This window comes from Zonotrichia albicollis, chromosome 11 (genome assembly GCF_047830755.1).
Source record: "Zonotrichia albicollis isolate bZonAlb1 chromosome 11, bZonAlb1.hap1, whole genome shotgun sequence".
In the NCBI taxonomy this organism is placed as follows: domain Eukaryota; kingdom Metazoa; phylum Chordata; class Aves; order Passeriformes; family Passerellidae; genus Zonotrichia; species Zonotrichia albicollis.
This window is the reverse complement of record NC_133829.1, coordinates 18,139,768-18,165,815: the sequence shown is the minus strand read 5'-3', so window position 1 is coordinate 18,165,815 and position 26,048 is coordinate 18,139,768. Positions and strand designations below refer to the sequence as shown.

General features: G+C 57.0%; 2 protein-coding genes across 5 annotated transcripts; both read right to left on the bottom strand.

Annotated features, from left to right (window-relative positions):
- Window positions 1-8,687: 8,687 nt before the first annotated feature.
- AP3B2 (adaptor related protein complex 3 subunit beta 2) lies at window positions 8,688-20,874 on the bottom strand. Of its 4 annotated transcripts, none has more exons than XM_074549673.1 (27): window positions 20,555-20,872; window positions 17,742-17,817; window positions 17,557-17,631; window positions 17,352-17,447; window positions 17,105-17,265; window positions 16,498-16,564; window positions 15,786-15,968; window positions 15,502-15,696; window positions 15,171-15,268; window positions 14,840-14,894; window positions 14,689-14,760; window positions 14,478-14,540; window positions 14,127-14,259; window positions 13,935-14,044; window positions 13,685-13,861; window positions 13,414-13,600; window positions 13,192-13,310; window positions 12,862-12,973; window positions 12,352-12,553; window positions 12,110-12,275; window positions 11,972-12,026; window positions 11,285-11,391; window positions 10,926-11,157; window positions 10,746-10,830; window positions 10,220-10,317; window positions 9,411-9,549; window positions 8,688-9,172 (listed from the first exon to the last, which is right to left on the bottom strand). In XM_074549673.1, the coding sequence occupies exons 1-27, from the start codon at window positions 20,665-20,667 to the stop codon at window positions 9,022-9,024; spliced, it is 3,327 nt and encodes a 1,108-aa protein (XP_074405774.1). In that variant the 5' UTR covers window positions 20,668-20,872; the 3' UTR covers window positions 8,688-9,021. The 4 variants fall into 4 exon arrangements, with proteins under 4 accessions (XP_074405774.1, XP_074405775.1, XP_074405777.1 ...); XM_074549674.1 differs by having other exon boundaries at window positions 15,502-15,681; XM_074549676.1 differs by having other exon boundaries at window positions 15,502-15,678; window positions 20,555-20,871.
- A 1,234-nt stretch (window positions 20,875-22,108) lies between these two features.
- LOC141730592 (uncharacterized) lies at window positions 22,109-24,094 on the bottom strand. The gene is made up of 7 exons (XM_074549672.1): window positions 23,909-24,094; window positions 23,755-23,772; window positions 23,431-23,505; window positions 23,305-23,322; window positions 22,834-23,035; window positions 22,523-22,755; window positions 22,109-22,430 (listed from the first exon to the last, which is right to left on the bottom strand). Exons 1-7 carry the CDS (start codon window positions 24,077-24,079, stop codon window positions 22,410-22,412), a joined length of 738 nt encoding a protein of 245 aa, XP_074405773.1. The 5' UTR covers window positions 24,080-24,094; the 3' UTR covers window positions 22,109-22,409.
- Between the last annotated feature and the right edge of the window lie 1,954 nt (window positions 24,095-26,048).

The window sequence follows — 26,048 nt, the reverse complement described above, 5'->3', positions numbered from 1 at the left end:
TGTTCCTCACAGGATCTTCTTTCTGGTAAAAAAGAACCAGTATGTTTGTCAAATAGGCAAGTACTCAGCTTTCAACACATTGTGGAAAGCCTGGACTGCCTCCAATACTCACATTAGCTTAGGTCTTAGCAACACTCAAACCCAATTCGTGGCATTAAAGAAGCAGTTAAGCAAACGGGTCGGTAATTTGTCAGCAGGGCACACTGGAGCAGAGTGCCCACCACACACAGGGAGCAGGGATGGACTCCGGGCTGACAGCCACAGCAAACCAGCTGGGTTGTGAACACAGCTCCTGGCTGTTTGTCCAGCAGAGATCTGATTAATGAGGGTACAACACCTTCTACCCCACAGTCAGTCTCCTGACACCAAGGGACAAGTGGGATGCTCACGGTCGAGGCAGACACCACAAGGAACCACAGCAGTTCCTCCGATGCACAGCAGGGGAGCACAAGGCTCACCTCACTACCCACCACAGAGCTCTGTACAGTATCTCTGAATGATCCAAGTCAGCAGCAATCACTTCAGGTTTGCAGACAAAAAACCCCCCAAAAAAATCACTCCTTCCCAGCTAAACAGCCCCAAATCCTGAGGAAAGGCAGAAGATAAAATCCTTATCTTCCCTTCAGGCAGCAGCACCTGACCACAAAGGAAGTTACCCCAGGTCATCTCTGCTTTAGCACAACCCAGCATGGACATGGATGCACCAGCACCCTAAAAGAGGATCACCCCTTGTAAAGCTGCCTGAGAAACATCAAACCCCTCCCATTGAATCAAGTTAAACTGAAACCCAAAGAACTGAAGAGCATCAAGTCCGGCAAACGAGCCCCTGCCCCTCCAGCACACACAGACGCTCTAAACGGGGCCGTTTGTACTTGTCAAGAAAACAATACAGGCACGGCTTGGCTGTGCTTCTGCAGGGCTCAGGCCTCACTCACCTCCCGTTCTGCTTCACTCGCAAACAAGCCTGGAGCACCGAGCTGGTTTTACTTTCAAATGACCCCTCGCGGATCGCTCAAGGAGGCTGGTCTAAACTGAACTTCACATGGAGAGCGGAATATTAGCCCAGCCCACGCCTGGCACTTGCATTCCACCCCCCAGCTCGTCATTAGACGCGCACGATGTGAGCCTTTTCTCCAGCTACCCACCACACGGGTAAAGAGCACAGGAAACCCAGACCAGGGAGAAGCAGGAACAAGCCACAGAAGGGACAGCTCGCACCGTGCCTTCAGCAGGGACCTGAACAATCCCTGCAGAACTCCAGCCCGTTTACAACTATTGGCATTTCTTCAGCGCTGAGGGCTGCGATCTTTGGCTATTGAAATGCTCAGAGCTGTGCAGGAAATCACGCTATGAAAAGTCAGTGCCCATAAAGGAGACAGAAGAGTCCTGCAACTTTATTAGAATAAAGGGAGAGACTGTCCACTGGGGCACACACCCGTGAGGTTTTCTCCCTCACGGTTTCAGAGGGCACAGCCCCCTTTCAGCCTAAACTCCTGGCTGCATGTTGCCCTCTTCCTTCCCCCATCAGCTGAGGGACTCGGAATGTGGAGCCTTCCCGAACCGCCTACCACATATTCCCCCTTTAAACAAGTCATTTTCCTCCCAAAAGTCAGAAACTCAGGCTGAGTTCGTCCCTTTCAGGAGCCAAACTGTCTGGTTTCTCTAACAAACCTGCGGCTTGAAGTTGGGAGAGACATTAAGAACCATTTAAAAGAATTAACACCCATGGAATTGTTTGTAAATGCACGAATATCAGAGCCCACCACCAAACAACTGAACATTTAGAAGAGTGACACAGGTAAGGCTAAAACCGAGCTGAAGGCTGAGAGAAGAGGCAGAGCGCGCTTTAAGTCATCTTTATAAAGAGCAGCTGGAGTACAGAAGCTCAAATTACAAAAGTATTGCCAGTCATCCCTAATAAAAAGGAGTGCCGCATCAGGCTGCCTTGGCACAAGGATGAAACTCCGCATTCCACTCCCGCTCCTGGTAAAAGAACCACTTCCAGCGGGAGGCAGAGCTTTTCCCGAGGAGTCTGCACTAGCGAGACAAAATAACCCGGAGCAGCCAGCCGAACGCCCCACCCGCTCCTTCTCATTTAGCCTCCACGACCGGCAGCACCAGTCCTGCTCCAAACGGGCACAGAAACCAGCGAGAACACAGACAAGCCTTTCCACAGAAATCCCTTCTGCTGGAGAGATTTTAACCCTAGACTGTCAAGGATACCCTATGTCATGCTGGACATAGGGTAGGGGGGGATTTGCAGCACTGCAACCCCTTGTAGGAAGGGGCTTGTAGCACACCCTCCCCTCTCCTAAACCTGAAAATAAAGTACTCCTTTGAGAAGAGGTCTCCAGAGCACTCAGAGCCAGCCCAAACCACCCCCAAGAGCCTGGAGAGGATGCTGGAGGAGTCTGCAAACTGGAGAATCCAGACAAGTACTTCTGTCTCGGAGTCAACACCAAATCCCAGGGAAACACCTCGCCTGAGGCAGCATCCCCAGAGCTGGTGCTGCTCATCATCCCCAGGCAAGAGGAGCAGCTCCAGAGCCCAGGGAGGATTGGCTGTCCCTGCCCCACCTGGAAGGGTTTGGCAAATTCAACACAGTGCCTCTCCAGGCTTCCCTAGCAGCCTCCACAATGCAGCTCCAAACTACAAATCCCCTCTGCTTCCAGTGGTGAGTTCTCCTGGCACCATATGAGACACCCTGGGGTGTAAGCAGTGACCCAACAGCCATTCCATCCTGCTACACCTCACAATCCCAATCCAGAGGCACAGACACAGTTTTATAACAGGATAAACGAGTCACTGGAGAAGCTGATCCAGCTGACAGGTGCTTTAAAGCCACCCAGAGTCAAACACCACTTCTTAACACCTGGTAAGACACCCAGTCTCTTAAAGAGCTGAAAGTTTCTAGAGCAGCCCCTGGATAAAAACCAAAGGAGAAGGACAATTCAGTTCTCTGCAGCAGGCCCACAGAGCAAATGATTATGAGATTGCAGCTTAAGTCACTGGATGTCAGAAACACAGACCCAAGCAGCATCATACACGGACACACATCAAGAGGAAGCTCAGGCGGGAGAGCAGTCGTCCACATCCTGACTCAACCAAGAGCTTCCAAGCAGGAAAATTCATCCCCAGAACACTGAGACTTCAAGGAGGGCACTGAAAGCCTCCAGAACCCTCTTGCAACCCCAAACAAACACATGGCATTGAGAAAAGGAGTGCCAAGAAACAGGGAGGAGCTGCCCTCCCTCAGAGAAACAGAGCACAGCAAGCCTTACCACCACGGCAGGGAGCTCTTGTTTTCCTGCTGTGCATCAGGAAATTGGCAGGTCCCTGGAGCTCCCACCCCTCCAGCCCCAAGCAGAGTTCACCTGCAGCAGGGCCCACTCCAGGCAGCACCAGCAGCACTCAGCACTACAACACACACCTGTGCAGCAAAACACCCCAAAGATGTTCAAGGCACACACACCTGCAGGAAACCTAGAGATAATGAAATCCCAGGGCTAGGCAGAACCTGCAGCATCACAACAGCACTAGCACAGGATTAGGATAGCCTAATCCTTAGGGAAGTCATTAAACACAGCCTGGCTGCCAGGATGGCCAAGATGTGTGTTAGCTCCTGGGGATGCTGAGGAGCAGGCAAGGCTCATCCACTTCAGCTACAATCCAGCCTTTGCTTTTTACATCTTCCATGGAAATCTCACCCAGGCATTACCATGCTGATGCCCAGAGGGGCTCTTGGAGCTGTAGCTACAGCCAAGAGGGCCTGCAATCCCAAGGCAAAATTTAAGATGCTGTTAAAATGGTGCCCATGTCTACATAAACAAGCTGAGATGGCACCACACTTCAATAAAAGGGAGTTCAGAAAATCGTTTTCTTGTTGGTATGTTTTGCTTCCCAAATTGAAGGCAGCTACACCCGTGCAAAACACAACATTGGTGTAACTGTTTCCACCAGGCACACACTCCCACCCCAGCCAGCTCATCCCAAAAAGTGTTAGGCAAGGCTGCACCAGCTCTCCCACCATCAGCAAGGCTAACGACAAGCAGCTGTCCTGGGGTTCAGTGAGCAGAGACATCTTGAACACACCTGGTTTGAATTAAGACTGGTCTTAATTCACAGGGGAGCACTGCCTTCAGAACAACTCCAGTTTTGCCAAAATCCCTTTTTTTAAAAGGCATTTCACCACCAGGGCAGCTATTTTTTTTTATTATTTTTTGAAGCCATCACTCACCAGAAGCTTCATACATGAGCAATACCCACAGCTGCCTGTTCCAGCAGACTGTCAAAGCTGAATAAGGTTTTAATTGGTTTTGGGAGACTGTTCCAGTTGGGACAAACTGCAGCCAAGTAACGGGGTCCTGGAGCTCTTCCCAGAGCCCAGCTGTACCCCAAGTCCCTCACCAGCACTCCAGGTGCCAGCACACCTTGTTAGCCCGTAACAAAGGCACCACTAATGAGCGTTAATTGGCTTCAGCTGGGGGACAGCAAAGGGCAAAAAAAAGAACTTGTTTTTCAGCAGACTTGTCTCACTCAGAAGAATCACCTTTGTCCATACTGAGTTACGAACCGAGTCTCCTGTATCACCCCTCACCCTAGCCAGACACTACATGGAGCTTTCAGCACACAGTTGACAAATAAAACAGCACCTTTGCTCACCTTTTACACTTAAAAAACAAAAAAGCAGCTTAGAAGTGGGCAAAAATACCACTTGTATGAGCACAAGTGCCCACTGCAGCCAAAATATGCCCCACCATGCACACCCGAGTTCAGCTTCATCCCCCTAAAGCCCCGGGAAGGGTGGAAGCACAGGTTGCTAGGCTAGGCAGCGGTTCGTCCGGCGTTTCCCTGAAGGCAGGGTCAGTTGTGTTCCCTGAGCTCCACCACACCCCGTGTTCCCCGCGGCTACCTCAGCAGCCGGGACCCCGCGAGGCCAGTCCGAAGGGAACGGGGATCCCATGGCAGCGCTCCGCCGGCAAGCGGGGCGATTCCCTGCAGGGCCGCCCTGAGGGCTCGGTGTCCCGCTGCCCTCTTCAGGCAGGTGGAACGGGCGGGAACGCCGCCCCCGGCAGCTCCACCGCGTGGAACCACGTGGCGGGGCGGCCTCGCGAGGCGGCACGTGCTCGCACTTACCGGCGGGAAGGCCATGGGCAGCACTACGGACGGGCGGCCCCGGAACGCAGCACAGACGAGCCAACAGAATAGCGAGGACACCGGGAACGGCGCAGCCCCTCTACCGGCCCGCGGCTTTTATGGACCGGGCCGGGCCGGAGGCGGGGGCGGGGGGGTGAGGGCGTGGACGTGGAGGGAGGGGCGGGGGTGCCGCTGAGGGGCGGGGCTGCTGCGCATGCGCGCAGCACGCGGCGGCCGCGTGGCGGCTGCCCCGCCGCCATCGGGCGGTTCCCGCCACAGCCCCACGGAGCCGCCTCGCCGTGAGGGGAGCGGGCAGCCGCGGGTTAACGTGGCGTCACGCGAGGCATTCTGTCAGCCCCTCTGAGCTCGGCACTGTGCTGTCCGGCTTCAGCCACCCTCCCAGGGGCACCTCAGCCCTGGCAGCTGCCACCTGCAGGATGTGACACTCGCCGTGCTCCCCGCCGTGAGGGGAATGGAATCCCCTATGCGTTAAATTGAGGGCCCCGAGGGCAGGCTTAGTGTCATCATTTCTTCACACATGGGCTGTGGTTCTCACTGATCCCCCTCAGAGGGGATGGAAGCCCTGAGCAGTTAAATCAGCCCTGTCTGAGTGCAATGGGGTGATGGTGGCACTGTGGTTTCCAGCTGTAGCCCCTCAGGTCATCTCAGTACCAGAAGCTCTCCACTCATGGGCTGTGGTGCCCACTGAACACCTCATGAGGGAATAGGACTCCTGAGGGGTTAACTTAGCTCCGCTAAAGGGAGTAAGATGGTGGTGTCACTGCCCAGCTGGAGCCCCCTGGGGACATCTCAGCACTGGCAACACTTGTGTTCTTCTAAGGGGAGCAGGACCCCAAGGCCAGGACTTAAATCAGCCCCTCTGAGGGGTCTGGGATGGTAGCGGTTCTGACTTTTGCTTCAGCACCTCTGGGGCCACTCACCGCACAGAGGCTGCGTGTTCACCGGATGCCCTTGTGTGAGGATGTGCAGAAAATCACATTCTGAAAAGCCAGTGTCCATAAAGGAGACAGAAGAGTCCTGCAACTTTATTAGAATAAAGGGAGAGACTGTCCACTGGGGCATACATCTGTGGGGTTTTCTTTCTCTCTCGGTTTCAGAGGGCACAGCCTCCTTTTAAGCCTAAACTCCCCGGTCGCATGTTGCCCTCTCCCAAACCGCCTACCACATATTCCCCCTTTAAACAAGTCCTTTTCCTCCCAAAGATCAGAAACTCAGGCTTGTAGGGACCCTTTGTTTGTTTCAGGAGCCAAACTGTCTGGTTTCTCTAACAAACCTGCGGCTTGAAGTTGGGAGAGACATTAAGAACCATTTCAAAGGTTTTCATACCCATCCCCTCACCCATGGAATTGTTTTTAGATACATGAGCACACATCTTTCCTGTCAAGGGGAATGGGGTTCCCCAAGAGCAGCCTCAGTGCTGCCAACTCCCACACACAGGCTGTGATGCTCACTGAGCCCCTCGTGAGGGGATGGGACCTCCAAGAGCTTAAATCAGTCCCTCTAAAGGAAATGCAATGATGGCACTGCCTGGCTGGAGTCCTTCTGAGGACCCTTAGTGCCAGCAGCATTCCATGCATGGGCTGTGGCACTCACGGTGCTCCTTCTGATGGATGAGACCCCCAAAGGGCTCTCAAATGACCCCCCCCATGAAGGCAATGTTGTTGGTGGCAGTGCCCACCTGAAGCCCCCCCAGGGACACCTCAGCACCAGCATCTCTCCACACACACAGGTTGTGGCACTCACTGAGTCCCCTCTGAGGGGATGGGACACCCCATGACTAAAAGAGGGGTTCCCCAAGGGTAGCCTCAGTGCTGGCAGCTCCTACAGATGAGCTGTGGCATTCAGTGTGACCCCTGTGAAGGGATGGGACCCCCAAGGGGTTAAAAAAGCCCTTGGGATGATGGCACTGTCGTGCCTGGATGGAGCTCTCCAGGGGATACCTCAGTGCCAGTAGCTCTCCTCTCATTGGCTGTGGTGCTCACTGAGCATCCCATGAGGGAATGGGACCCCAGAGGGGTTAAATGAGCCCCTGTAAGGGGAATGGCATGGTGGTGGCACTTGCAGTGTCCATCTGGAGCCTTCACAGGGACACCTCAGCACTGTCAGCTCCCACACACGGGCTGTGGTGCTCGCTAAGCCCACTCTGTGGGGAATGGGATCCCCAAGGGCTAAAATCATGTCCCTCAGGACTTAAATCAGCTCCTCTGAGGTACTGGAATGGTGGCAGTGCTGTGGTTCAGCTTCACAACCCCCACAGTGCCAGTCACTTGCCACACACAGGCTGGGTGTTCACTGAGCCCACTCTGAGTGGAATGGGACCCAAAGGGGTTAAAATGGGTTCCCCAAGGAAAATGGGGTGGTGGCAGTGCTGTGGTGTCTGGCTTTAGCCCTTCCAGACCCCCTTTGGCTCCAGCAGCTCTCCACACACAGGCTCAGCACTCTGAGCTCCCCATGGGACGATGAGTCTCCCAAGGGCTTAAATCAGTCCCCCTGAGGAGAATGGAGCGGTGGCACAGTGATACCTGAATGCAAACTCCCTCCCAGGGATGTCTCAGCGCTGGCAGCTCATACACAGAGGCTGGGCTGTTCACTGAGCCCCCCATGAGAGAATGGGACCCCCAGGGGGTTAAAGTGAGGTCTCCAAGGGCATCTTTCCACACACAGGCTGTGGCACTCGCTGAGCCCATGAAGGGATAGGAGCCCAAGGGTTAAATCAGCCTCCCTAAGGGAAACAGGGTGGTGGCATCATTGTGCTCTCTGTGAGGCAGCATAGCTCCAGCCCCTGTCCTTATGGGAATGGGCTTTTTCCCTGTGGAACAAGCACTTGACACCCAGTGGTTGCTGCTGCTGCTCCAGCCAGGGACTCCTCACCCATCAGAAAACACAAAGGGTTTTTTTTTCATCTCTTACCCGGAAAAAGCAGAAAGCCCCTCACCCTTTTTGTGGCAGCGGAGGCGGTTCGGGATTCAGACCTTCCCGCACGTCCTTTGCTCATCCTCTGCCTCTGGTGCCGGGCCTGACTCTGCGCTGAGCTGCAGATTTGGATGGAGAGAGCCAGAGCTCACTGAAATCCCACCCAGCCCGTGCTGGGAGGAGAGATCTTAATAAAGAGTCAGATTTCCTTCTTTTTTTGTAATCCCAGTTTGGAGATGAAACGCCTCCCCGAGCTGGCCCCAGGAATCCCTCCAGTGACACTGCAGAACAGACCCAGCCCTGACGTAGCAGGTATTTCTGCGGTCGAAGCATGAGCAATTCTGCCTTGAATAAATAGCTGGAACCCTCCCAAGACTCCTCAGATCCGTGCTCCGACTGAGCACCTCCTGCCCTGGGGGGTTCACTCCCACACCATGTGCCAGGTTTTCTCCAGGACGCAGCAGCCACCCACCCCTGGGACACTCTGCATGTTTCCAGTCACCTAAGGGATGGCTGGTCCCCTGCTGTCCCCTGTGGCTGCCCCGGGGAGGCTGGCAGAGCCTGGCATGGGGGGAATTTAGGGTTGATATGCCCACAGAACAGAGAAGGAAAAGGGAGCAGGTTGGAGAAGAGCTTTATTGGGAGATCCTGGACATAATAAATAAGGGTTACATCGGGAGATGACAGTGAGGGACTGGGGCCACACAGTGCTCCATGGGGGCTGGAACTGCTTCTGCCCTTCTGAGTAGGACACTTCCCTGCATCCCATCTGCTGCATCCTGCTCCTTCCGCCCAGCAGCAAAGCTGGCCTGAGGGTCGCTGCCTGCCGCCCCTTTTGGGATTGGGGCAGGGAATAACCTGGCAGAAACAGGGGCAAGGGAGTGTTTTGGGGAGCAGCACGGGGCAGAAGGGGTGGGAGGGCAGGGCCATAGGTGCGGCAGAGCCCAGCTGTCACTGTGTCAGGGCCTGGATGATGTCCTTCACCAGCATGGTGCCGATGACCATCTTCTCGCTGTTGATGGTCAGCTGGGCTGTGGAGCCCTCCCGCCGCTCCAGGGTGATGAGCACCAGGCTCCCACTTGTCACCGTCTTGGCTGCAAACCTGTGGGGTGGTAAACACAGGGCTTCAAGGCAACCTGTCCCCTGTCACCCTCTGGTCCCATGGGATGCTCCAGTGGGGACAGGCAGGTGCCTGCCACCCACGGCCACTGTCCCATTTGGGTAGGGACATTCATGTAGGATCCTCATCCTAAAGGAAGCCGTGAGTGTCCCCACTGTGATTGAGGTGGGAACGGAGGGGTGACAGCGCCTGCCTGACCCAGGTGTGGGGGTGCAGCTACCTGTACTCATTGCTGGCACCGCAGGGCACGCGGCCCACGTTGGCAGCTGAGGTCACTTGCTGGACGATGGTGTGGTCACTTCGGCATTTCTCAGGCAGCGTCAGCTTCTCTGTGATCTCGCTCATGCCCATCAGCTTCCCTAGAGCAGGCAGCAGAGGCACCTGCCTGTCTCTGGTCACACACCCTGCTGGGCCCTGCTTTGACATGCCCAAAGCAAGCCCCTCCAGCTCCCTAAGTTCAGGTTCCCCATGACATCCTGAGCTGGCTGCTCTGCTTGCTCTTGGTTCAGGATTCAGCAGAGATGGGAAAATCCTTCATAACCCTTCCTGGGCTCATCCCTATGTGCCTGCCTGGTGGCAGCAGCCACATCCCTGGGGATGGGCTCCTCTGGACAGTGGCAGCAATGGGGCCAGGTGCTACAGGGCACCAAGCACCCCCTACTCAACACTGCCCCCATCCATGGGGTCAGGGTGGGGATGTGCTGATCCAGAAGCACGGAGACACAGGGTGTCACTCACCAGACACAGTTCTGGGAGCACCAGGGTGACATGGGCCCTTCACACTTTGTGGAGACCCAACAAGGCCACCCTGGCACCAGAGTGGTCACCCCAGCCCACAGGCTGGGGGTGCAGGGGAGGGTGAGGGGAGCAGAGCTAGTCTAGGGGCCAGCTGAGCAGCCACTTACCCTCACCCGGCCGTGCCAGGTGCTCTAGGGCCACAGCGAGGGCGGCAGAGGGGACAAAATTGGGGGTGAGTGTCAGTGGTGGGTGCCCATGCAGCACTCTGTCCCCATCCCTGGCCCCACTCACCCTGCTCCTTCTTGAACTCGTTCTCGCTCATGAAGACAGGGGCCATGAGCTCCCCCACGGGTGGCTGGATGGAGACGTAGAACTGGCGCGTGTGGGTGCTGGGGAGACAGGCGGGTCAGAGGGGCATGTGCTCAGATTATGTCCCCTCTCCATGTCCTGCTTCCTATCCCTGCCCTGGGCAGGGGTGACCGCGGAAACTGTGGCACAAAAGGGCTCAGGAATGGGGGGAACCTGTCAGGCTGGACCTGGAGCTGCTGCTGCCTCTGTGTCCCCTTGCAGGGAGGCCTGTGCATTTCCTGCTGTCCCCCACCCATCCCATGGCCATCTGACCATCTCCTCTTCCCTGGAAGGACTCTGCTGCCTGTCCTGCTGTCCTCCATCCCCTCATGCCCTGCTTCTGCTGTCTCCTGTCCCTTGCTATATGGAGGGATGTTGATACCTATCCCACTTTCCCCATCTCTGGAGCACCTGATGCCCTGAATCCCTGGGGACACCCATCCTGCCCTGCCCAATGCCAGATGCTCACCACAGCTGGAAGTTTGCCGCCTGGGTGGAGTCACAGAAGTCGATGCCCATCACCACGGTGGCTGTGTCCCCTGGCGCCAGGTGCTCTGGAACCACAGGGCTGCCACTACATCCCACATTCCCACCCAACCCCTGTCCCCACTCCCCCGCGGCGTCACGGCCATGCCGTGCCATGCCATACCGATCTCAGGGAACTCCTGTATCCTCATGCCGGACAGTGGCTTGGGTTCATTGACCCGCAGGTTCTTCACCTCGGTGTCGGTGTTGTTGGAGATCTGGATCTGCACGGCCACCATGTGGGGGTCGCTGGGGAAGGGCCGGCGGCTGAAGCAGTACTCCACCGCCAGCCCCTCGCCCGCCATGCGGTGCAGCAGCTCGTAGGTCTTCACCGCGCTGAATGCCGGGCTCAGCAGCTGCACCAGGGGACAGCACGGGCTGCTTAGGGCTCCCTGCAACCCCTGCAGCTGGCAGAGGGCCCAGGAGCCCCCACGGGTGACAGCAGGAGGCCTGGGACCTCCCCAGGGCATGGGGGACACTTACGGTGGGTGTCAGGGAGGTGTCGGTGAGAGTGAGGCCCTCCAGGTCAGTCACAAGGCTGGTGGAGATGATGCTGCTGGAGGGGATGGGCTGGGGAGGAGGGGGAGTGACTGCAAGGTGGGGATGGGGGAGGAAAGAGTTAACAGAGCTCACAGCCCCATGGCTGTGAGCATAGCCCCATGGGGACACCCACACGGGGACAGTTCTAGTGGCTCAGCTCCATGGGGACAATAGCATGGGGACAGGCCCAATGCCACAGCTCCATGGGGACAACCACATGGGTACAGCCATATGAGGACAGAATGGTGGCATAGTGCCATGGGGACAACTCCATGGGCACAGCCTTATGGGGATAGCCCCATGGGGACAGCCATGTGGGGTCAGCCCTGGTGGCACAGTCCCATGGGGAGAGCCACACAAGGACAGCACAGTGGCACAGCTCCATTGGTGCAGACACAACCCTGTAGGCTGTCCCTGTGCACAGCCACACGGGGACAATCCAATAGGCACAGCCGCCTGTCCCACAGCCATCTTCTGGGGACAAGGACCCCTCACCACACCTGTTCTTGTCCCAGCTTTGCAGCTCCCAAAGGACCCATGGAGTCCTGATGGCACTGGGGTGAATGCTCATGCCTCAGTTTCCCCAGCACCACCACCACGGCCATTCGCGTATTCCAGGCAGCCACTCACAGTCATCCAGGTCAAGCAGGGAGATCTCCTTGGAGCTGGCCTTGCTGCTGGGGGGCTGCAGTGGGGCAGAGATGGGAGTTCAATAGGGGGTCTAGGTATCCCTGTGCAGCCCCCATCCCAGCCCATCCCAGCCCTCACCGCCTTCCTCTGCTTGGCTTCTGCCTCGGAGCCCGAGTCGGAGCCAGAGGAGCTGCTCTCGGAGGTGCTGGCCTCTGATGAGGTTTCAGCACGGCCTTTCCTCCCCTGAGGGGCCTTCTTCTTGGCCTTCTTTGCCCCTTCCTCCTCCTCCTCTTCCTCACTGGGGCTGCAGGGAGAGCCCAGCTCAGGGGGTTGGTGTGGGGGTTTCGCTGGGACTATCCCCCTGCCTTCCCAGGGCATACCTGCCTGCAGTCCCCAAGACTGCCTTATGGGAACCTTCCTTGTCCTTCCTCTTTGGCCTCTTCTCCTCCTCCTCCTCCTCCTTGTCCTCTGACTGCTCCCCGCTGTCGTCGTCCTCCTCTTCCTCATCTTCCTCCTCGCTGCCAGAGCTGGAGCTGCCAGAGCTGCTGCTGCTGCCGTTCTCTTCGCTGCCGGACTCGGGCTCTGTGGGGGCACAGCTCAGCCCTGCTGCTGTGTCCCCCCACATTCCTCCATCTCCCATTTCATCCCACTACATCCTCCATCCTCCCACTGCAACCCCACACCTGCTGCTGCCTTGCCACTGCATCCTCCCACTGCATTCCTGGATAGTCCCACTGCCCACCACTGCCTCCTTCTACATCTCCTGCCATGTCCCTCCCATGATGGGGTGTCCCCACTGTCATGTCCCCTGTCCAATGCCCCACCATTGTGGCACCTGCCTGATGGCCACAGTGACCACTGCCCAATATCTCATGCCCTCAGGTCCTCACCACTGTCTGCCGACTCCGTGGGCCCTGACTCGCCTTCTGAGTCAGAATAGAAAGGCTTCTCCACTTTCTCCTTCCTCTTCTCCCGGCTGGTGCACTTGGTCCACTCAGGAACCTGCTGGCACAGGGTTGATGGAGCAGGGCCATCCCCATGACTGGGGGATCCAAACACCCACCCTTGTCCCCCCATCCCCAATCGGATGTGTGAGCACTAGAGAGGGAACAGGGGCAGGTGAGCAGTACCTAGGCACCTTCTGGGGCTCTTCCAAGACCTTCAGTCAGTGTCCCCACCTTGGTCCCTCCTCCCCCATGCACCCAAGGTGCTCCACGCACCTCCACATTCCTCACAGAGGGATCAGGGGCCTCGTCTGGCCAGTCAGGCAGCTCCTGGTAGCCCACAGCCTTAGCGTTGAGCAGATGGGACAGGGAGCCCAGTTGGAAATGGTCCCGATCTACAACGAGGTGAAAGGAGGGAGCAGCTCAGGGAGAGCCATACAGCATTGTGGTGACAGCTTGTGCCCCATGTCCCAGTGCCCTGTGACCAGGGATGGGTACCTTTGAAAGAAGACTCCAAGATGGGAGCCGGTTTTTGGGCCAGGAAGAGCTTCTTGGCGTATTTATTGAGGGCCCCGCTCTTCTCAGTGGGCACGATGAGCTGGCGGATGAAGCGAGCCCGGTCACGGATGTCATAATTCTGGTCGTACTTGGCCAAGTTGAGGACGTACTGGGTCAGCAGCTTGCTCTGCAGCAGAGAACATGCTCAGGGCTGGCCTCTCCCTCCCTGGCAGGGAAACTGAGGCCCACCCTAGGATCACATCCCCGGTACCTGCTTGGAGTTGGTCAGGTAGAGCTTAGCTGCCAGATTGATGACCTGCAGCTTGACAATGTCCTCCTCGTTGGTGAAGGACTTGGCCATCTTGCGCAGCACATCAGGTGCGATCTTGGGCACGTGCTCGCAGTACTCCCCAATGAGCCACAAGATGCTGGCCCGCGCCATTGGCACCTGTGAAATGCCCCCAGACATGTGGCACTGCTGCCATCCCCTGCTCCTGTGGGTCAGCAGCACCCCAACCAACCTGGATGTTGTCAGTGAGCTTGGCCATGTGCTTGATGATCTCGCTGTGCTGGGCCGGCTGCATCTGCAGCAGCTTTTTGATGACCACCACGGATTCGGCCACCACCAGCTCTGTGGGCAGAGCCCCAGCCTCAGTTGAGTCCTGCCCTGAGAGCGATGGAGCTCCCATTTCACCCCTGCTGTGTGTACTCACCATCCCTGTTGGAGAGCAGCTGGACCAGGCCATTGAGGCAGGTGTCCCGCACCTTCCCGATGTTGGTGGCACAGCGCCCGATGGCTTGGATGGTGGCCGCCACAAAGTCCTTGTCCATGCTGCGGATGTAGGTCTGCACATGAAGGACACACATGACATGTCACCCATGTGCCAGTGCTGGTCATCCCCCCTGGCAGTGGTCACATACTGGGGCCCTTTGGAACCGCTGGTGGGGTTGGGTATGGCCTCAGCTCACTCTTCCTGCAGGGGCTCTCCTCTGCCCCCTCCATGGTGGTGGTTTGGCACCAAGAGCCATGCCAGGGTGGCAGCCTCAGTATGGCCATGGCATACCTGGAACTCTCTCAGGATGGTGGAGATGTTGGTCTCATTTGCCAGGTTGGTGAGGACCTCCAGCTGTGGAAATGAGGAAGAGATGAGCAGCACAGGGGCATGGTGACAGGGCACTTGATGTCCTCCTGTCCCCAGGGCATGAGGACAGCTGACCCAAAGAAAGGGCTCCATGAAGCCCCAAACCCACTCCTGACAGGTGTTTCCAGCTCACCTTGAGGATCTTAATCTGTGTGGGGTCCGTTGAGCGGATGTAGAAACTTTTCAGATAGGGCTCAAACATCCCCTGCATGTACAGCCAGAGACATTAGTGTCATCTCTGGGTCAACACGGCCAACTCCTCCCACACCAAGTCGGAGACTCACCCGCCGCTTGATGGACATGGTGGCCACATTCTGTAGCACGACATACTGCACCTCACTGTGGGGACAAAGAGGGGACATGATCACTGGGGCAAGGGCCAAGCACCCTCAGCAAGTCCCTGTGAATATGGGCCAGGACCCACCACCAGCCTGGTGCCACCAAGATGCTGTCACTCCATGTCTGGACTGGACCAGCCCAAAAAGGCCCCCAACCTGATGTCCCTTAAGGGATGGGCTTTTTGGGGGTCTCTCAAAAAGGGTCTTGGAGTTCCCCATGGGTTCCAACAACTGGGGTGGAGGGGTAGGACACCACCACAACCAAAGTGCCACAGACCTGTGACTCCGCAGGAGCCGTACCAGCGCCTTGGCAATGACTCCAACCTCTGCCTTGGGTGCCAGGTGGAAGTAGAGCTGTGCCACGGCCATCACCACCTATGGACACACACCCAAGTGTCACATGGTGGGAATGGGGGACACCCTGAGGAATGGCCATGTCCCCCAGTCCCACTCTCAGCACTTGGAAGTAGCCTGACCCTGAGGACACCCATTTCTGGGTGTCCCTCAAGCATCCCAGTGAGTCCTAGCCTGTGGGGACATCATAAGCCCAGGCAGATGGACACCACCAGTGGCCCTGGGGGAGGAACAGGGTGGAGTGAGGGTCTCACTGCGGCGTTGCGGCTCTGCAGCAGGGGCTTGGTGTTGCGCAGGAGGAGGCGGTGGTCGGGGTCCATGACGTAGGGCTTGCGCTTGGCCAGCGACGCTGCCTCTGCCTTGGCATCCTTGGCGTCCTCCTCCTCAGAGCCATAGAAAGCCTTCTCAGTGTTCTCCTCCAGCAAGGACTCCTGCTGGCAGGTGGGACCCTTTTCATTCCCAAGAACACTCCCCCTTCACTCCACCTCCCCAGGGGCTCCCAGGACATCCCAAGGCTCCCAGGGCATTCTGAACTCACATTCTGGTTGGGGCTGAGGAACTGGGTGCGGGCGTAGCGGGTCAGCATGTTGATGATGACCACCTGCCCCCACTCCTCCACATCGATGAGCAGGTTGCAGAGCTTGCGGTAGTTCTTGTGGATGAGGTCTATGCGCTCTGGGCAAACCTCCTCGAATGCCATCACCACGCTGCCAGCCACCAGCTGCAGAAGAAAAGCTTGGGGTGACTTCCTGGAGTGGTGGGATCATCAACAAGATGTTGGTTTGGTGGAGATGGTGGCATCTCCATAAGGGCGCTGGTTTGGTGGGCAGCCCTTCCTTGTAGGGATGCCAGCTCAGTGGAGTTGGTGAATTCCCATGAGGCTGTTGGCGCAGTAGGGACAACAGCACTCCCACAAGGATGCCAGCTCTCCAGGGATGGCTTCATCCACACAAGGACAATAATTTTGTGGGAATATCTGCATTCCTGTGAGGATGCTGGATCAGTGGGGACAGTGGCATTCTTATGAGGATTCTGTCTTGCTAGGGACAGTGACATCCCCACAAAGATGTTGGCTTGGGAGATGGCTGCAACCCTTCATGGATGCTGGATCAGTGAGGACAATGGCATCCCATGAGGATGCCATCCCCAAGATGACACCAATTTGGTGGGAACACCTCCATCCCCATGAGGGCACAAGGCCAGTGATGTTCCCAGATTTAGAGGTGGGGGAGACACAGAATCCTGCTCACTGTGGTTTTGTCAGCCAGCAGCTTCTCGATCACTTCGATGAGCTGGTCCTTCTGGTCTGAGTCGAGGCTGTGAGGGAGAAGCAGGGCAGGTAATGCTGGACCAAACTCCTCCCCATCCTTGCCTGTACCAAGCAGCCAAGACCCTTATTGATGTTGCATACAGGTAAAGATATTATAAAGAAAGGCCTTATAAAATATGATTTAGGCCCTATTACTCTGGCTAAGCTAGCAGTTAGCTTGTAACTTCCCATGTGAAAAAATCACAAGAGTGAAAGCAGTTAGCATAACAAACTATTCTAGTAAGAAAACCGTTTGCACGTGTAATAAACAAGAAATCTCTCCCATGGGAACCAGTGAACAAAATATGTAAACTAACCAAAAATGGAGAGATTTGACAGATGTACACCCTAGCCATTTACTGACTCATAAACTGAGTGTCAGTATATCGTTAGCCAATTAGATCTAACACAGTGCCTTCTGATATTTCCTACAAATATCAGCTTTGTGACTAAAGAATTGGCTCTTCTGCATGAAGAAACTGAGTCTTGGCTGCTTTATCACAACAATTGGTGTACTTTACATTCAGCAGCTGATTCCCTCCTGTTACCTGTACAGCTTGGGGATGGCGTGGGCGGCTGTCTTGCGCACGTACGGGGACATGTCCGAGGCGGCCTCCTTGATGGCCAGCATCATGATGGGCACGATGATGGGCACGCGGATGCTGGACAGGACCCGCAGGGCGCTGGCACGGATCAGCTGGTTGGGGTCCTGGGGGGACATATGGGGGGCTGCAGTGCAGCTGTGGGAGGCTCAGTGCTCCTCCAGACCTCCCCTGGGCCCTCAGAGCAGCCCACCTTGAGTCCTCGCTGGAAGGTGGAGATGGAGAGCAGGGCCAGATCCTGCTGCTCCTCTGCGTAGCGCACCAGGTACACGTACACCAGCTTCTTCACCTGCAGGGTGAAGGTGCACCTCAGAGCCCCCAAACTCCAGTCAATCCCCAAAAACAGGGAAAGTACCAGACCTTGGGATGCTGCCAGGGCCACCCAAGATCTTCCTCACCTCAATGTTCTTGCAGGCAACGTTTTTCACCACAGCTGGGAAGAGATCGGAGGCGTTTTTACCACGGGCAATCATCTAGGGGGAAAAGAAGTGGTGTGACGCTGGGCAGCTGGCACTGCAGGGGCTGGTACAGCGTGAGACAGCTTGGCACCAGCAGTGTCCCCACCAGTGACAACAACACCCACCGCCACAATCCTCTTCATGGCCTCCAGCTTGAGTGAATCCTTGTTGCTGTCGAGCATCTCCTTGAGGTCATCATGCCTGAACCACACCAGGAGGAAAAAAAATACCATTTTCACATTTTTACCTGTTTTTAGTCTCTTTTTTTCTGCTTCCAGCCTTCCATCAGGCTGGCAATCCAAGCCTTCATCATGAAATATTTATGGGGACAGGAGTTGGGTTACAGCAAGGTGAAAGAGGAACCGGAGGGACTGGCATGGTGCTAGCACCCAGTGCCATCCTCATCTCAGGCACTGGGACAAGAACCCTGTCCCATCCTGGCTGTGGTTGTCACCCTAAACCACAGGTGCCCATCACCAGCTCCATTCTGGCTTGGCTGGGTATCCCTTGTCCCTCATGGACCCAGTGGCATGGATGTGCCAGCACACCCCGATGCAAAGTTCTACCCTAGTCCCCTCCCTGGACTGGGAAAATGCCACCAGCCTTTAGTAAAGTTGTTACCACTGTCCTCTTTTCTAAGGGACGCTGGTCACCCCCTAAACTGGGGGCACCTGCAAGGCTGCATCTGAGGGTGACACCCATGGGACGATGCTCGTCCAGAGCCACCATCACCAGAGGGTCCTGGGGGCGCTCCCTGGGGGAGTCTTACCGCGGCGGTGGCCCTGTGCCAGTGTCCCCTGCGGGCTTGGTGCCGGCGAGTGGCCGCAGCTCATCGGCTCGCAGGGCGCTGTAGCAGGCGGCTTGTCCAGCCTCGGGGGCCAGCACCGGGCTTGTCACCTCCTCGGCCGCACCAGCACCCTCTGGTGTTTTCGGCCAGCCAGCCGGCCCCACCGGCAGCTGCCGCAGCAGCTTCTGCACTGGCGGCAGGGACATCATGGCTGTGACAGGCGGCAGTGGCCCTGGGGATGGTGACAGGGCTGTGGCCCCGCTTCTCTGCCCAGCACAGTGGGCTGAAACCTGATGCCGTGGTTGGGGTTGGGTTGCAGCCTGGATCAGGACGCAGCTCCCAGTGGGTGAGGCCAGCTTGGGATGTCACATCAAAAGTGACATCTGACCTGCAGCTGGGACCTGGGGACACTGCAGGGAGCTCCTTCCCCAGTGCTGAGTGGCTCAGTCCTGGGCAGGGAATGCACATCATGGTGGGACACTGTCCCTGGGTGGTAGGGTGGCATGATGGGGCACCTGTGGGTGTCCGACCTGGAAGGTGGGGTCACACTGGGTCATTTGTCATGTCCCATGTGCCATGGATGCCATAGATGTCTCACAGGACTGGTGACAGACCTGGTGTGGCTCTGGCAAAGAGCAGCATGCAGATTATAGTGACACTATGGGTGTGGGGGACACTGTGGGTGTGAGGGACACTGCCAGGAGGTCGGGGTAAAGGGACACTGCAATGAGGGAGTTGGCACTGCCAGAGTGGGAGGCACTCATGGCAGATCACTGTGGTAACCTGGACAGATGGGGAGACACAGCCAGGGTGTCAGGGCTGGGGGATGCCTCCAGAGTGGGGGACACTGCCAGTGGGGGTCAGGGGACACTGGCAGACGTGGGAGCAGGGGAGGATTTCCAGGCTGGAAGACATTGCCAAGGAGGGGGGAGACTTGGACAAACTGGGGGACACTGCCAGTGGGTCATGGATAGAGGGCACTGCCAGACTGGAGGACACTGCCAGTGGATCAGGGCTGGGGGAAATTGTCATACTGGGGGACACAGCCAGCACAGCCAGGGGTAGGGAGTGTCACACTGAAAGGGACACTACTAAGGGATCAGGAAAGGGGGAGACACCATGAGATGGGGATACTGCTGGAAAAGGTCATGGATGGAGGGCACATCCAGAGTGGGGGACAGTGCCAGGGGCTCAGGACTGGCAGGACACTGTCATACTGCAGAGTATCAGGGGGAAGGGGACACTGCCAGGGGTTCAGGGAAGGGGAGACCCACTGAGATGGGGACACTGCCAGCAGATCACAGATCAGGGACACATCCAGAATGGGGGACACTCTGCAGCATTAGGGAGGAGTACAGGGAGAGAGGAGACACTCCCAAACGGGGGACATTGCCAAAAGGTCGGGATGGGGGACACTGTCAGGGAATCAGGACGGGAGGGACACTGTCACATGGGGGGACACCACCAGAGGGGGAGGGATGGGGGGCCCTGCTGGGCTGGGGAACACAGCCGGGGTAGAGAGCGTGATGCTGTCAGACAGTGATTCAGTGCTTTCCTGCTGGGGCAGCAGGGAGGGGGGGACAGTGCCAGAGCGGGGAGCACTGACATGGTCAGGAGGGCCAAGAGACATTCCTGCAGCTCCAGGAGCACAGCCCCCGTTCCTCTTCACCCCTGCCCGCCGCAGGAGCCTGTCCCACGGCAGGGTGACATTCCCAACATCCCTCCCTCGATGCGGTGGGGGGGTGTCAGCTCAGGAGAGCCACAGGAGCCGGCAGATCCCGTGGGGGGAACACCGTGCCCGGGATGCCCCAGCCCGAGGGTGGGAGGTTCAGGGGGCATCCCCGCACATCTCCCCCAGCCTCACCATCTCCAAAACCCGCGGTGTTCCCACCCTCTCCGGCCTTTGCAACCTGCAATGACGGTGGCGGCGGCGTGACCGCATTCCCTGCCCCATCCCTGTCCCCATCCTCATCCTTCTCCCTATCCACACCCCCATCACCATCCTCATCCCCGTCCCTGTCCCCGTCTCCACGTCGGGGGCCGCTGCAGCCCGGCTCGGGTCCCACATCCCGCCGAGCCCGGCGGCGAAGGCCTCAGCGGCGGCCGCCCGAGCCGCCTCGCCCTTGTCCCCAGCGCCCGCATTGTCCCCACCTCTTGTAGTCGGAGGAGAAGATGCCGCCGCTGGCGGGGTCGTGGCCGTACTCGGGCTCGCCCAGGCTGGAGGAGCCGCCCTTCTCCTCGCCGTAGGCCGGGCTGGCGGCCATGGCGGCGGGCGGGATGCGGGATGCGGGATGCGGGGGGGACGCGGGAGGGAACTGATGTCAGCGCGGGCGGGGACGGGCCCGGCCCCCGGGACAGCCCGGCCGCACCGACCCCGCCGCACCGGGAACCGCGGCCCGAGGGGAGCCCGGATGCCCCGGAGGGGTCCCTGCGGCCCCGCACCTGCGCGGGTCTGGGAGCGGGACACGGGGGAGCTCAGCAGAGCAATGCTGGGGACACGGCTGTGACAGAGTGACAGCCACGGGCTCACAGCCGCACACATACCCATCCAGAACCACCAAAATCTATCATTATTGCAATAGGCGTGATTGTGTATGGTTATAATTAGATGTATTTAAAATAGATTACATTATAGTAAAGAATGTTATGTGTTCGGCTGTAATAATATGTATTATTAAATCCTACCGTATTACATTTTATATTAAATACTGCGTGCAGTATACATAATATACATTTATTTACACATTGCATATAATTTGTACACTCTATTACATGCTGCATACTGTATACAATATATTGCATGTTATTTATTACATTACATTACAATATATTACAGATTTCATTAAGTATGCAATGCTATATATTTGCCATATTCAATGGCATATCTATAACATGCTATGTTATAGATAATCCATAAACCTTTCTACATTCTACAGTTTATATATTATATAATGTATGCAATATGTTATATATGCTATGTGTTATGCTATATGCTATATTATATTGCAGATTATATGAATTCTATTATATAGTATTTAATGCAGTACATATTACATATTGTATTATGTATTATCCACTATATTATAAAATTTAATATTTTATGGTCTATATTCCACATGGTAGTATATGTGATGTATGATATCTAAATTATTATATATATTAGGTGTGGTATTAATTTATATTATTCTTATAAATATTCCAGTTTATACTTAATATTATTATCAATAACATGATAGGAATGATATACTAGATATACGGGCACAGAGCTGATCCCTGGGGTACACCTGATGCAGCCTTTTGGCCCATTTCCAACCCAGCAGCCCACGGAATATTCATTTTTACGCTCAGAATTAAATGCCAGCAGTGGAAGAGGCAGATGATTGTCTCAGGAGGCCATGGGCAGCAAAGAGCAGCCTCTCCCTTCAAGGGGTATCAAGGTGGGACATCCCTTGACAGCAGCTTCTGGGAAAAGTGAGAAAACAACAAATCAAACAGGCTTGGCACAGGGTTTCCATGCAACTGTTCATTGCCACACAGGAGGATTGGCAAACCACTGGTGCAGTTCTGGTGCCCAGGGGAGGATGCTCCAGCCCCACATATTCCACATTGTGGTGGTGTTCACAGGGGTCCCAGGACGAGGGAAGAAATGAGAATCTTGAATCCATGTTTCAGAAGGCTCATTTATTATTTTATGGTGTATATTATATTAAAAGAAAATGATATATTAAAACTATACTAAAAGAATAGAAGAAAGGATTTCATCAGAAGGCCAGCAAGGAATGAAAAGGAATGATAATAAAATCTTGTGACTGCTCACAGCCTTGACACAGGTGGCTGTCATTGGTCATCAAGTGAAAGCAATTTCACATGCTGGCTAAACAATTCTCCAAATCACATTCCAAAGCAGCAAAACACAGAGACGCTGAAGCTTCTCAGCTTCTCAAGAGAAATGATCCTGGCAAAAGGATTTTTCATAAAATATGTCTGTGACACACCATCACCTCCATCACTGCAGCGCTGGGGACACCTGGGAAAGCAGAAGAGGTTTGGTGACCCTTGGCTGGAGCAGATGCCAAAGTACCCCAGGTTGGTGACACCTGATCTGCGGGCGGCACCCACCATGGCACCAGCCAGGTGGCCCAGCCCCAGGAGGGCGAGGGCGAAGTGGATGCAGTTGCAGGAGACGGCGTCGTAGTCCAGGGGCTGCTCCATAGCCGCGCGCACCCGGCGCTGCAGCGCGGCCACGTCCAGCGCGCCCTTCCTGCGCAGCACCCGCGCCCGGCCCCGCGTCCGCAGCAGGTGCTGCTTGCCGTGCTTGGCCACCACGCCCGATGGGGACACCCCTGAGCTGCCTGCGGGGCAAAGCGGGCTCTGTACCCCGTGTCCCTTCCATGGAGATGTCCCGTGCCATGCCAGCTCCCGGGGCTCACCTTCCAGGTGGATGATCTCCCCGTCCCCGCAGTAGATGCCAGCGTGGGCGCCCCACCAGCCAGGGCCCCCCGAGGCCAGCGGGAAGAGGAAGAGGTCCCCAGGCTGGGGCTCAGCCACCCCGTTGGGGACGACGTGGAAGTGTTGTCCCAGCAGTCCCTCGCAGAGGAAGAACCCTGCCGTGGTCACTGCCCCGGCCACTGCCTGGGGACCCAGCTGTGTTTCAGGGCCACCGGTGCCCTGGGGACACCAGCAGTGTCACTGACCTGCTGGCTCATCCCACACCACTGGTGCCTTAAGCACAGCTTGGGTCTCAGGTCTCCATGCAGGGAAACCCTTTGGGAAGGGGCTGCCTCCTCCAGGTGCTGAGGCACCCATGGGTGCCGAGGAAAAGGCGGGGTGGGCAGGACTTGGCTCAGCTGTGCCAGGGGTGAGATGGCAGTGCAGGGCACAGGGGCAATGCCAGCACTTACCTGCCTGGAGCTGCTCACCTGGAGGGACAAACACCTTGCATCAGCCCCAGTGGCACCCATGTCATGGCTCACCCCCTGCCCGAGCACCTGGCTGGGATTCTCATGCCAGCACCCAAACCTGCGTACCCAGGAGCCCAGCCAGTGCCAGGGCTGGAGGAACAGCCAGTCCGGGGCTTGCAGGGCCTGAAGGAGGGAGCTCACCTGTGGGGAGAGAGGGCAGGGCAAGACGGGACCCGTCCCCTTCTGACCCCTGTCCCCTTCTGACCCCCGTCCCCTGCCGCCCCCATCTCTGCCAGCACAGCCCAGCCCAGCCCCCCAGGCCACAGCCTGCTCCCCCAGCCCACAGCCAGCACCAGGCAGGTCCCAGCTGTGGGGTCCAGGGCCCTGGTACCATGGCAGAGGGTGGGATCACCTGGCTGCAGGTGTCCTTCCTGCCGGCTCCCCCTTTACCTGGGCGAGGAGATTCATCTGCAAGGAGAAAACACCGTGTGCTGGAGCTGGGGACAGGTGCCCCATACCTGGGGGTCTGCTCTGTCCCCGCAGTTGTGGTGACACGTCACCCAGGCTGCAGCCTCAGGGCTCGGTCTGTGCCCTGCTGCCTCACCTTGGTCACCTCCAGGGTCCCCTCGGTGCCTCCCGAGCTGCCGCTGCTCCGAAGGTGCCTGCGGGGCAGGGGCAGGAGCTCGGCCCGCCCCCAGCACCGCGGTGGCTCCTGGCAGTGGCACACGGCTCTGGGAATGTGCCCCGACCGGCTGCACCGTGGCACCGTGCCCATCCTGGAGGGCCAGTCCCAAGGGGCAAACCCAACCTGGTGTGACATTTCATCCACAAACTTCTTGGGTGACCCCAAAGGAGGCAGGAAACAGCCCTGTGGCCACAATGCCTTGGTAACCACTGACCACTAGGCTTATGACAAATCACCTCTTGGTGCCAAAACCCTCTGGCCCAGTGAGGCCATCAGCCTGTGCCCAGCCCCATGTCCCAGGGATGGCCACCAGCCTGTCCCCAGCCCTGTCACCCCAGAATGGCGCATGCCCGGGGTCAGCTCCAGAGTCACATTAAAGTTTAATCCTGGTGCCAGGGGTCAGTGAAGGCTTTAGCAGGGCTCAGGTGGGTGACTGTCACCCTCTGTCATCGGGCAGCCTCCAAAGAATCATTTATCAAGGAGCCTCCAATAAACAAGAGCTAATTACAGGTGAAACTCGAGCCTGGCCTGAGCCCAGCTCAGTGCTGGCGGCCACATTAACCCTTCCCAGGTCCACATTAACCCCCTTCCTCTGGTCCCACAGCCACCCTCCTGGAACTTCATGTCATTTTTTGTTGGTCTTGTCCCCTTCTGATCTCCGCCATCCTCTCCTGGTCTCTTGTCTTGCCCACATGTACCCATCACACCCTTCTCATTGCCATCCTCCCCGTCCCCATCATCCCATCTCAGTCCTTACCATCCCCTCATGATCTCCATCACCCTATTGCATCCCACTGCTCCCTCATGATCTCTGTCACACCTTCCTGGTCCCCATCATCCTCGCATGGTCCCTATTGCCATGTCCCGGTCTCCATCATCCCTTCCTGGTCACTGCTCTCACCTCCTGCTCTTCCCATTTGTCAGAGACACGTCCTCATCACCTCCTTCTTGTTCCCCTCACACCCTCCTGATCCTTGTTGTCACCTCTTGGTCCCCATCATCTCCCCTCCTCCCCCATTGGCTCCTCTTGGTCTCCATCATCCCCTCCTGGTCCCCACTGTCATCCCTTGATCCCCAATATCTCCTCCTGGTTCCCATCACATCCTCCTTGTCCCCATTGTCTCCTCCTTGTCCCCACTGTCCTGTCCCATTCCCCACCACTCCATGCCGTCACCAGCAGAGCAGGACTGCCAGGACAGTGGTGCTTCCCTGGGTCACTCAGTGTCCCTGGCCAGGGTGCATCCACCAGCTCCCCACAGCCAGTGGGATTAGGGTGGCTGCAGCCCTGGGGCTGCTCCTGACCGCAGCTCTCAAGCCCATCGCCAGCATCTTTAGGTAATTAGTAAATTAGTAATTAAACGCTCTCTGCCTGCTGGGGGGAAGGGGGGCAGATCCCAAGGTTTTAGGCTGGGTAATCCTGTGGCATCTGCCCCAGCATCTGTGACCGAGCCGAGTCACGACCCCGCCTCGGGCTTTAACGTTTGCTCCTTCACCCCCACCCACACCCAGAGCCCCTCCAGGCCTGCTCGTGTCTCACCCAAACAGGCTGGGCTGGGCTGGGCTCCCAGCAGGGCCCAGTTGGGTGCCCATGGAGCCCTCATCCCTGGGAAGAGGACAGGGTGCTGCTCCACGGGGATTCCACCACAGGGACAGCACCCATCAGGGTGCAATGGAGAAACGGGGTGGGAAACCATATTTTTGTAATTATTGGCTTTCCTGGGGGTGCTGATGATTGGCTGGCAGCAGATGGTTGGCCCAGCTAATCCCCCTCCCAAATCCCTGCTCCAGAGCTGGCTTTTACCCAACGGCAAGGAGGGGATGGTAAATTAGCCTAACTCAGCTGCACCGCCATGCTGGCCCTCCCCGCTGTCCCTGGTGCTGGCTGTCTGTGTCCCCACGGACGGGCTGGCACCCGGGATGCCGGGGCTCCTGCAGCCACAGGAGTGTTGCACCCTTGGGTGAGAGGTGTGGAGGCACCCAGGGGCCGGGCAGGGAGGTGACAGCTTGCTCCTTCTGCATTAGCCCAGCGTCATAATTCTGCCGCGGGAGGAGGAGGCGG

Coding starts and splice junctions, on each gene's coding strand:
- AP3B2 (XM_074549673.1), bottom strand. CDS start 20,667: ATGGCCGCCAGCCCGGCCTACGGCGAGGAGAAGGGCGGCTCCTCCAGC. Junction 17,448..17,556: donor TTGCCTGCAAGAACATTGAG/GTGAGGAAGATC, acceptor TTCACCCTGCAG/GTGAAGAAGCTGGTGTACGT. Junction 11,158..11,284: donor ACACCTCCCTGACACCCACC/GTAAGTGTCCCC, acceptor CCCCTGGTGCAG/CTGCTGAGCCCGGCATTCAG.
- LOC141730592 (XM_074549672.1), bottom strand. CDS start 24,079: ATGGGCACGGTGCCACGGTGCAGCCGGTCGGGGCACATTCCCAGAGCC. Junction 22,756..22,833: donor GGAGATCATCCACCTGGAAG/GTGAGCCCCGGG, acceptor TTTGCCCCGCAG/GCAGCTCAGGGGTGTCCCCA. Junction 22,431..22,522: donor GCCACCTGGCTGGTGCCATG/GTGGGTGCCGCC, acceptor CTGCTTTCCCAG/GTGTCCCCAGCGCTGCAGTG.